Source organism: Tympanuchus pallidicinctus, unplaced genomic scaffold (assembly GCF_026119805.1).
Source record: "Tympanuchus pallidicinctus isolate F22 unplaced genomic scaffold, pur_lepc_1.0 scaffold13, whole genome shotgun sequence".
NCBI lineage: Eukaryota > Metazoa > Chordata > Aves > Galliformes > Phasianidae > Tympanuchus > Tympanuchus pallidicinctus.
Window position 1 is genome coordinate 10448488 of NW_026294648.1, and position 12005 is coordinate 10460492.

At 37.3% G+C, this 12005-nt stretch overlaps 1 protein-coding gene across 2 annotated transcripts in view; it reads left to right on the forward strand.

The window, feature by feature from the left end:
- LOC128076173 (connector enhancer of kinase suppressor of ras 2-like) overlaps nt 1-11806 on the forward strand; it is a 172763-nt gene extending 160957 nt beyond the window's left edge. Inside the window, exons 21-24 of one of the 2 annotated variants that reach the window (XM_052673561.1) lie at nt 542-645; nt 2037-2544; nt 2849-3048; nt 3451-11806. In XM_052673561.1, coding sequence (XP_052529521.1) covers nt 542-645; nt 2037-2544; nt 2849-3048; nt 3451-3666 — 1028 coding nt within the window. In that variant the 3' untranslated portion in view covers nt 3667-11806. The remainder of the gene's footprint in view (nt 1-541; nt 646-2036; nt 2545-2848; nt 3049-3450) is intronic. The other variant, XM_052673562.1, reaches the window with a different exon arrangement.
- The last annotated feature ends 199 nt before the right edge of the window (nt 11807-12005 follow it).

Below are 12005 nucleotides of genomic sequence, written 5' to 3' on the forward strand. Positions count from 1 at the left end.
TAGAATAATAGTTTAAGAAATATTTTAGAAAAATGATAAACACAATGTTAAATCCAGGCTGCATTATGATCTCCAAGAGCAGAGCCATCACCTATGCTCATCACCCTAGAGCAAGTGAAGACATCACAGTTACAAGGTCAAGATGTGCTTTAGATCCATGCTTCATCTTCTGAGCCTTGCCTTTTTTGTCATGACCTAATAGGTGAACACTGATCAAGTAAGCGTTTAGGCTCAGTTCTACTTTGGCTCCTCAAAGGAAGTTTCCTTTTCAAACTCTGACCAGAAGCTATTGTTTATTGTACAGTGCTTAGTTAGGTGCTTAATGTGCTTTCTGTAGCACTATCCTAAATCATTTGAAGGTGGTTGTTTGTACCTGTGTATCTGAAATACCATCCATTTTTGCAAGATCTGCTCCTCAGTGGCTGCCAAGTGACCTAGGTGACTGTGAAATGTTTGCCCTTGCAAGCTAATGATATTTTGAAACTGTCAGAAACAGTTCTTGTGGAAAAATACATCACTGAAACCCAGAATGCTTTGTTAGCAGATTACTGGAGTGAAAGCGACCAGGATGATGTTGATGGCTCTTTAACACTGAAGCAGGAAGGCTCCTCAACACTGTGTGACACCTATCACCGAACACCTTCAGTGAGTTATAAATACTGACGTTAGGTCACCACAAAAGATGTGCTTTGATTTGCATTTTGCTTTGTTTAGAACATTAATTATTATTAAGGTGGAACAAAAATAGATCTCATTGTGAGAATGAAATCAGTGCTGTTCCTCACGAGCTATGAACTGAATCAAGTCAACTACGAAGTAAAGAGAGGTAAATGTCTTCTTACACGGATATGCCACCAGACTGTGTGTACCATATTTTTGTATGATTTGGGTAATTGCATCTCATACCAACAAAAGATTCAAATGCTGACTTCACTGCAGAATGTGAATATAACGCAATGAATGGGACATTTGCATTAGCTGAGACTGTTTTTCTAGTATGAATATTGGACACTGAATATTATTGGATGTTTGAGATTGAGACTGGATCACATTCATTTCATAATTATGTTTTAGTATGAACATTCCTTTTTAAAAATGAATTTTTAGAGGTAAGGCTTTTTTTTTTCTTTCTTTTTTGGTCTGTTTTTCACCAGATGAAGCATTGCATACAATGCAATAGAGTAAGTAGCAGACAAAAATACTTCTAGTATATAGCAGGGAGAGGTTTTGATAAACTAGAGAAAAAAATGCTTTGTTTACAAACAGGTTCTAGTAGCAAATAAGAACATTTCTAACATATAGAACATGCTGTGATGTGTAATCTGTTTCTAAGCAGATAGGATTGTTCTCTATTTTTCTTTCAGATTTTTCTTCAGCGTGAATGACACGATCCTCACACTGCCAGACCCAAAGAAAGAGAGACTGAGGCAACAGCATCACATGGGTGAAGTTCAGACTGATATTCACCCATGTGATGCTGTTTTATCAACTGAGACACAGGTTAAGCCTCTCCCTTTCTGTTTTTCCACTTTTTTGCCTTTCTCTTTGTTTTTGAATTAAAATGATACACAGACCCAGCACAGTTAAAATGATTTGATACATTGAGCAGTCCCCCCAAATTCAAAAATTTTTGTTTTTGTTTTTGCTTTTTCTTGTTTGGCTGGATATTAATCCTCTAAAAATAAGAAAGGAAATCCAATTACCGTTTCTTTTGGGGGCTTTCATGTCTTCACAGCACACTGCTGGACTGAGCATCAACTGGACAGGTCTCCAGAAAACCTTTGTTTTCAAACAGTTCTTTCCAGCAGTTGTTGCTAATGGGCAGAGAATGTGCAAAACAAGAATAGGGAGTGGTCAAAAGAGAGCAGTTGCATAAAAGAATTCACTGCTAGGTATGTTCGTTCACAAAGGTTCATATTATGACATATCAAAACACACATATAAGCCCATTGTATTTGTACATATCATGTTCTTGTGATTTTCTTGGGTCTATTCAAAACCTTGTCTTAAAGTCAGATCTTTCTGTTTCTTTTCAGGTGACTTCATCAAGTCCATTCCCTGAAGCCAAACATGGACGACACTTCTCAAGTGAATCAACATATTCCCATTCTTCTGCTGAAGATTCTCGACAAGAGGTCGCAGGAAGCACACATTCATCAGGATGCAGACCTCCCTACCGAGAAAGACGCTCGTGGCAGGATCTGATAGAGACTCCATTAACCAGTTCAGGGCTCCATTTCCTCCAAACTGTTCCTCCTGATCCAGAATATGTGAGCGGTCAGCCTGGGATGTCACCAGAAAGACGAAGACAGGCAACATTGCCAGTACAAAAGCGTCATAATTATGAACAGGATGGGCCTTTCCCTTTAGTGGAATGTCAGAGAGGACATGGCTCTCATAGCAGGCCACAGAAGCAACGCAGTCAAAGCCTTCCACGAAATAGAGATGTCAGGGGTAAGGGGCGTGTGAAGTCCATAGAAGGAACAGAGGACAACTTGGAAGAGAAAATTCCTATTAGAAGGCATAATAGTTTTTGTGCTGAAGGTAAGCTTTTGGAGGTACTCTGATCCACCTTACTGCTTTGAAAGAGCAATAATTCCATTATTCTCAGCCAAGTTTTTGTCCGTCAAGATTTGATTCTGACAAATTCATCAGTGAGTACGGAGGACTTTGCATTTGAAATGCTTGAATGTAGTGTTTAATGATACAGCTTTGTGGCTTTTCAAAATGAAAATGGGAAGACTGTATCATAGGTTATTTTACACACTAGTTTGCAGTATTATTTTTTTTTAATCATCTTCAGCTGAATTGGCTGTGGCTGTTCTTAGTTTTCTTTATTTTCTTTCAGAAGTCATAAAAGAAACTGGAGAAAAGTTAGATGGTCTACAAGAGCTTTATAAGTCTCTGGAAGAAGCTAGTTTGTCAGCTTTTGGAGAACAGCGTCCTTCCACCAAGCAGGAGTTCCGCAAGTCTTTTGTGAAGCGATGTAATGATCCAGTTATCAATGAAAAGCTTCACCACATCAGAGTACTCAAGAGCACTTTAAAAGTAAGGTTTTATCATTAATTTTGTGTGTGAGAAATCTGAACTTGCAGAAGTTAAACTGCCAGTGTTTTCCCATAGAGGGTTTCTTCACCACTTTAGAATTAAGTTTCAAAGAAACTAATGGTACTTGAAAGCAATTGTGTTCTAGTCTCAAATCAAAATGAAGCCAAAACCAACCAAACATTACTTGGCACTCTTTATAGGCGTGTTGTAAAAAGTGCCAGGACATGAGCTGTCAACCAGATTAAGCTGTAGTAGTTCCTGAATATAGCCAAAAAATTAAAGTGTCCACAGTAGTCTCAATAGTACATTGCATTAAAATGAAAGAAGAAATAAAATTCCAAAATACAATGTGTGGGATGCATTTCATTTTGACATGTACTGTGTCTTTCTGGAATTTGATAGGCAAAGGAAGGGGACCTCACAGTTATCAACAGCCTTCTGGATGATCCCAACTTAACATCAAAGAAGTTTAAAGATTGGAAACTAAAGAACTATGAGTTCTTCCTGGACATTTGTGAGTACAGTGCTGCTCTGAAATCTCAAAATGGAGCCTCTGAACTTGCAACCTCAGCACCAATGCTGACACATACACATTCATTCATTGAAACTCACGTCTGACAGGACTCGTATCATGAATAATTGCTGGGTGCCATGAAAAATCAGTAAGACAAACACTGTAATATTTATAAATAATGTGCTCAGCAGTACTGTAAATAAGTTGGATAAGAGAATAGTGCCACAGGATGCCTACTACATTGCATGATAAGACAATAATATTCTTTATTATTTTTTTTTGTTTGCGATTATCAACCAATGTCCGTATAAAGCTCTGCATTAGAAAGAAGCCGTGCAGAAGTGTAACTGAAAACAAGCACCAGTATATTTAAAGTACTGTACTAAAATCAAGCTTCTAGTATGAGCTCCTGCAATCATTTTATATATTTAGATATATTTAAATATATCTATGTATATAAAATGTAACACAATAGTTGGTATTTACTTTTTAAATGCTCTACAGTTCACATTTTCATGTTTTTCTTGAGAAAAATATAAAATGAAAACTTAAAGACATTGGACAGTCTTAGAGATGAACAATTATTTTTGCTACATTTCCAAGTAGTGACCATCTTTGCAAATAAAAGGACAGATTTATCAAAATGTAAACTCAATCCCTATAGTGTGCCTTAAAATGTACACTGTACATCTAGCAAATAGATCCCAATCTGGCCCTATGGGCATACAGTATGGGCCATTTAGATACTGTGTTTGTAAAATACTGTGCCTGCCTTTAAAATGAATGAATATAAGTGTGTAGGTGTGGCACAGAAGTTAAGATATGAGTAGAACAATATTGGTTGTTCACTAATGCTGCAACTTACGCTGCTTTTAACATAATTTGAAATATTTCATGGTGAAAGAAAAACATCTGCACTGAATATGGCACATTCTGCAGGTTTTCACAGTTTCTTCACTGTGAATTTAAGTGACGCATGCCTGTGAGTCACACAATTCAAAAACCTGTGATGTTAAGGATAACTATTAAGTAAAAGAAATCAAAAACTAAACCAATCAATTGGATTCTGCAATAGACTGGCAGCTGAAGTGGAGTAAATTATTCAAACTTATAATAATGTCTGGCAATAATTTTTAACTGTTCGTAGTACATCAGCAAGCAGGTGAAGTTATTCATTACGTCACTTGAAAAAACCAGTCTGTATTGATTGGTTTTGTAAAGACACACAGGTCACATCATGTATTTCACTTCCTTGCTTGGATCAGAATGAATCAGAGTTTGGAGAAAATACTTAAATTCTTGAAAATAAGATTGCTCTGAATGTTACTGAACATAAGTTTCCAACACAGATTCACAGTTTTCTTTGACTACGCTTGCTAGAATATTTCTAGAAAGCAGGACAAAGGAGATGTGAATTCAGTTGATGTCATTTTACTTAAACACAGATACTCACTGATAATTTTCCACTATATAAACCTGTCTCTCATATACCAAGAACTGTAAAATTCATACAATTCAATATAACATAGGAAAAAATGGTATCTCAAAGAGGTTCTAGTGTTCGGAAAGAGATTTAGTATTCACAAATACTTGAAGGTGTAAAAATGAGTAGAGGTATTCTGTTTGTTTAGGACACTGTGCATCAAGTTAACAGGACACAGGGAGAAAAGCTTGTGGGTCAGAATAAAGACAGAAAGATCACTGAGCATTTATAGACTCAGCCTGTGGAAAGCTACTTAAATTAATTGTTCATTAAAATTAGAGCAAGATAATGAGCAGCAAAGACAAAATTAAAACCACCTTCCCCCACACTGTCCCCCTTCTACACAGGCTCAACTTTCCTTTCCTGGCTCTTCTGTCTCCTCCCACTCTGCTCATCATGAGGATGGGGAATGGAAGGCTGTGGTCAGTCTATAACATTCCATCCCTGCCACTCTTTCTGCCTCTGCAATATTCCTCTGCTCCAGCATGGTGCCACTCCCAAAGATACTGTCCTTGATCAGCTTCCAGTATGGGTCCTTCCTACAGGCTGCAGTTCTTCAGAACTACTCCAGGATGAGTCCGTTCTGTGAGATGCAGTCCTTCAGGAGCTCACTGCTCCTGCTTGTTTCCTCCAGGCTCCTTTGTGGGCTCCCCACAGGCTGCATTCCTCATCAAGGCACATCCATCCACTGCTCCCAGCGCTCCTCCACAGAATGCAGGAGGATCTTTGCTCTGGTGCCTGAGAACATCCCCTTGCTCTTCCTCCTCTGGTCTTGGTATCCGCAGATTTGTCTCTTTGATTTTTCTCATTCTCTTGCAGATGATGCACAGCATTTTTTGTCCTGTCTTAAATATGTTACCTGCTGTGCTGATGGTTGAGCTTTGGCCAGCGGTGGGGCTTTTCTGCGGGATGGCAAAAAGGCTCTGTCCTACATGAGGACAGCCCCTTGCTCTGTTCTCACACAGCCACTACTGCAGCCCTTCTGCTACCAAAACCTTGCCCTGTCAACTCAGTATAGCCCTGAAGAAACACAACTCAGATTTGATTTTTATTATCGTTTTCTTTGCATTTATTTGAACCACAGTGGGTACAGTTTAAACAATCTAGAATAGTATGAGATGTTATTAGTAGGGATCTGTTACTTGACAGCTGTTTTGAGTTCTTATCACAGAAGCAGCTGAGTCACAGCATCACTGCAGCAAATACAATTAGATAAAACATGCAACATGAAGGCATATTTGACTTGCTTTAGCAAATGAACTATAGACTTGTGAGTCACCGAAGACAGTGGCTCCTTATATGCATGCATCAGAGTGGAACAGGATCATGTTATACATATCATACTGGATATTAAGCATACACTGCAGGCTCTAACACCTGAGGTCATAAAAAAAAACATCCAGGAAATAGAGAACAATAATTTGTCATAAAAATTAGAGTTGCAGTATTCATGCAAAAACTGTTTCAACATATTTGTTTGTATGTGAATGCTGTAGTTACTGAATAATTGAATAGCAAAAGCATTAACAGAGGGAATTTATCCAACTTTTTTCATAGCAGATCTCCGAAAGATATTTCACTATTTTTAATACCATTTTTCATCTAATATGGAATAAATAACAAACATTGATGCAAGGAAATGCATAAATTTTACAAACCATTCATAAACCAATTCATACTTTAGGAGTAAGCAGTCACTGCTAGATGGTCACCAAACTAAGTAGATCAATCTTTCTATATTCAAAAACAAATGTAAAGTTTGTAAGATTTAAGTAGTATTGCTTGTACTTACAGCAAGCAAAATCTAATTTTAAATTAAGCAACACATTTTGTTCTTTCACAAAGGCTAGCTGACAAGAATTTTTACATACTTCTTGCATGCATACTCAGCTCCATACTAAAGCTCTTCCTTCCCCACCACTAGTTTTTTCTTTCTGCATCTAAGTACAAATCCAGCTGAACTACAGAAATCAATGCACAAAGTCATCATAGAGCAATTATTTGGAATTTCATGATCTTCAAAATGACCTGAATGAAAGAGCAACAAAGATATTGTATCTAAAATCCATGTACCAAATCCAAATAAGTCAGTTTCTCCTGGACCCAAAGATACTCTCTGTACAGTGCAGCTGAAATTATTAAGATAGCTGTGATTACATAATGTTTTTAAATTAGGAAAAAAAAGTTTCCTGTTGAATTCTTCAAGGGAAATAAGCAGCATCAGTAGAGTACATTTATTTGCGTCATAGATTTTCTGCCTGCCTGCTTAAACAAAAACTGGTTCTTACCATATGTAACTCCATGAAGAGATGTTTTGGCTGTGTATTATTTATCCAGATTGAAGTTAGCCAACTTAGTGTCTTCAGTCAGAATTCCTGCCAGACTTTTTTTTTAAGCTGCAGGAGAAATGTCCCTCATTCATCACTCTCTGTGACTTCACAAGCTTAGTCTTTTTGTTTTTAACATACATTTCTATATACCTGATTTAATGCTTGCAATAGATCATTGCTTCCCCTTTTTTTTAATATACTGTTCTGTATCCATTGAATTCTTTGTTGAAAACTATCTTAGAAGCCATCTCAGTAGCACTTGCTGGGAATACTGGGGCTTTTTTCTTGATTTCACAGATGTTAGGCAACAACTTTCCTGAATTTAGTCTTGTTAATGTCAACAAGAAGTAATCAGAAGAGGAGGAGGTACTTAGCAGTCTGTGTCCCCAGATTCTTTGACAGAAATAAAATTGTGAAAATACTGGCTCCATACTTGAAGCCAGGACAGGTACGATGCTGTTTGTCCTCACCGAAATCAACCTGTGTTGTATTGTGCAGGGAATCTGCATCCTACACAAAAAAGCCAGTTACTTTACTTCACTGGCAAAACCCATCTTACAGCATCTTCTGCTTTCTCAAATACATCACAAGCACTTCTTGCTCTGCATTACATTTTAGTGCCACAAGGAGAGACTGATCAATTGCTACTAAAATGTGCTGGAGGATGTGATTTGATGCCTTTTCCAAGCAGGGAATTCTGAATGTGATCAGTCAGTTTATGCTCAGATCCAGACTGCTATCTTTTCAGCTGGTAATGTGCTGCACTACTTGCTTTTTCAAAGGAAAAAAAATATATATGTTGCAGAGAATTGCTAGATGTATGTCTTGCTAAATTCTTACTGTCATCAGCAATTACAGCTTTCCAGACCAAAATAATTATTCAATTCAAAGTTTAGTGAAGGATTGCAAAGGGGTTGCAATTGAAGGGGTTACTTCACTGACGCACTGAGAATTGCTCAGAAAAATCTGTTTGTAGTACACACAAGTTCCAGTAGCATATTGTTAAAGTAATGTAGCATCTTGGTTTCACAATGGATTGTTTATTTCTGCTTAACTTTTCCAATAGGGAAATCAAACAGAAGGGCATAAATTGCTCCAAAAGCAATGCCTACTGTTTATTTCCATGAAAAAGACAACAAAGAGTACAGTAAGACAATTTGTTAGAGCAAATGCTCAGATACAGGACACTGTTCTTCAACACCATCAGCCGATTCGTGCAGATGAACTGGTGAGGACACTTCATCTTGTGGTATGACAGCTGAGCATGGCCATCCAAAATAGGGCTTGTTTTTCATACTGCTGTCACTGCTGCTGAAATGCACCACCCACTGTCTCACTGTGCTCACATCCTCGCCTGGGTCTTCAGAACATTCAGTAAGTGTCAATGAGCATCAATGGGTTTCAATTCAATCAATCAATTCTTTCTGCATGGAGGAATTCAATTCCACATCTTTGCTTCATAGTCAATTCCTTACCAGACTTCTTTTTTTTCAAACTGCCCCTGACTGCTGCCATCTGTCACGCAGCAACAGAATGTAACAGATTATTGGTGGGAAGGTTCAATTTCTGCCATCCCACCATCATCTGCCTGACATTGTGGACCAGCATATTAAAATGGGAGGCATTACTTTTGGAGCAGCCCTTGTAGTAATGCCTTTTTGTCTGTAGGGTAAATTCATAGAAGACTGCAGGCCTTAGACCACTGAGCTGAAGATCTCCTTAGAGATAATAAGCACTCTTCCCTGTTGCCAGGTGATGTTTATTAATGATTATTTACAAAAATCTTCAACAGACCCAAGAAGCAATATTATTTAATTAATTTATATTAAGTTACAATAAGTTCCTTTTTTCCATCTAGAATGTTTCCCTCATTAAAGCTAAGATTGAGATCAGCTTTTTCAGGCAGGCTACTCTTGGGACAGGTTCCCCCACCTCTTATTTACAGTGAATGGCTGAGGCTCTCAGTGGCTGTTAACTCAGCATGCGTCTGAAGATCAAACCTGAGACATATTATCGCTAATGAATGAAAAGTACACCGTTGTTTCAAACAAAAACAAGTAAGTTGTATTTTCTTAGTTGAGTTTAAAGTATTTATTTACTCCTATTATGTATAAGCATAGTATTTTATTTCTGAACAGTTCCATTCACTATGTGTAGGCAGGTGACTACTCTTGGTGTTGTTCTTGATATAGTACTTGAAAAAACATTTAAGATTAATTTCTATGCTTTACAGCTTATGCCATACTTGCGTACTTAGACTGGTCTATAAAGAACATATAAAGTTTAAGCTTTTAGCAGTTTCAGTTTTGGGGGCTGTTTCTTTTCTTTTGTTGCTTGTTCAGTTTGTTTGTTTCGAGATAGCTGATATCTTACTGGGACCTAGTGTTAATAAAGTATGAACGATTTTCAGGAAGATACTGCCCATCATTATCTTTAAGAACCATATTCATTAGTATCAGACAAATATAATGTGTTATTTTTATCACATGCATACAAGGGTTCATGTGACAATTAGAGATTTTGCTGTATGCACTAATGCCACTGTGTGAGCAGAATTCGAAAGAAAGCAATGTTGAAGAAATTAAAAAACATGTCAACAAATTGCTGTTCGACCAGAAAGGTTCACTAACTTCTGTCCTCACATTTCTAGAATATTACTCATTCTCAGGCATTAGTGAGGGTATCAATACAGATCTTTTTACTAACTGTAAATGTATCTGTCTGAATGCTGCAGTTTAAATAAGAATGCTACATTATACATATTAACTCTATTGCTTTTTTCCACTGGCAACCATGAAGGAAATGTCTTAAGAAAACTTGTTCACTGGCCAAAATAACATCAAAGGCCTCGTTACCAGTTAAAACTTTTGTTTTACTGAGAAACAAGGTTTTCAATTTAAAAATCCGAAATGGAAACAGGTTAGAATATAGGAGAAATGCACTAGTATTAATGAACTTTTTACGTTTGACACATACTGTATTACAAAGACAATATCCTTGCAAGAGCATTAATTGCTGGGCCATAGGTGACTTCAGTCTAGTTTACTAAAGTAGCTAATAAAACTTGTATAGAGAGCCTTTTATAGATAATGCTTACATGTATGAAAATGTATGACACCCTTGTACTATGGCTTGCACTTTACTTGCATTAAACTGTGAAGTAGGCTGTAGTAATGTCTTTGTATATTCAGGGGTTGAAATACCAAAGCACTAGAGTATTGTACTGCTGGTGTTCAACCTGTACTGTTAATTAAATCTGAACGTGCTGATAACATGTACTTTGAAAACCCCACTAACTTAAAATCTTTAGCAAATAATGCTATGGGGTCTCCATGCTCTTTGTTTCTTTGTAAATATAAACATTCTTACTGTTTCTGTAGCAATAGGAGGTTATAAACCAAACTTTCAATAGGACTGTTTTCAATAACAAAAAAAATCTCTAGCGCCTTGTATAAAACTCATGGAGACTCCATGACCTGTGGGCATTTTTTGTTTACAAGCAGTATGTATATAAGTATTAGCGGCAGAACTGTTATTTATCACAAAGTTATGTTGTGGTTGATTCTTTCTAAAGTAAATATGTGTTTTATGTCATGAAAAATAAGTATTTTTAGTAAGAGCCATCTTGAAAAGTTTGAAGCGTCAAAGCTTCAAATACTCGGAATCTTCCATGTATCAGCCTTGTTTTTCCAAACAACTGTGAGATGAACTGAGAGGTCACGGTAAACCATCTGTCCATGCCAGGGAAGGTGTCTGAGTTATATCACAGTTTATGACATCCTGCAACTTTTCTCTACTTGCCAACTTGCTTAAGCGCTTTTATGAGCAGATGCTCTACTGATATCATAGTAAAGTCCTTCAGCTCAATGAACACAGAGAGAAAACTGCTCTAACTGGACGCATACAGGTTAGGCTAGGTTTCAACCCCTGGATACTACAGTATTCTTTGGTTTCACAACAGTATTTTTAATTTTATACTTGTCTATGTTGAGAGATGATCCAGTAGTTTATATAGGCAGTGAACGTTAGGTTTCTTTTTTTCCTCTTCTCAGATGACTTCTGTGTGAACTACTGTAACTGGCTGCGTTTTTCTATCACAGATTAACTTGTTAACTTTTTGTGTGTCTACAATGAAAATTTATGAATGGAAAACTTCACTGTGTGTTGCTCACTGGGCATATACCTCATGGTACATTGCACAGACGTGTAAGTTGTAAGTTGCACTGCAACATTAAAAAAGGAACATATTGCTCTTTTTTCAAAGATATTAACTTATTTAAGAGATATAGCGTGTACATTATTAAAAAGAACATTTATTCTTCCTAAATTCAAACGAAGCTTTTGTTTTGGGGGGGAGAAAAAAAAAAAAAAAAAGTTGTAAACTTCAGTTGTAAATTTGGACTTCAATAAACGGAATTATCTGCACTTAAATTTTGTGCTGACGTTGTTTTAGTGCGTGTTCTCTAATAACTGTAATTACAAAGAGTAATCCAAGACCAGGCCGTGAGCAGAGCCGGACCAGAGCTGCGGGCCGCTCTCTGCACAGGGCCCACGAGGCCAGGCTCAGCCACCGGCGGTAACACAGACCCACACCTCCTCGAAGAACGGGAGAGCGCGCCGGCTCCCATCG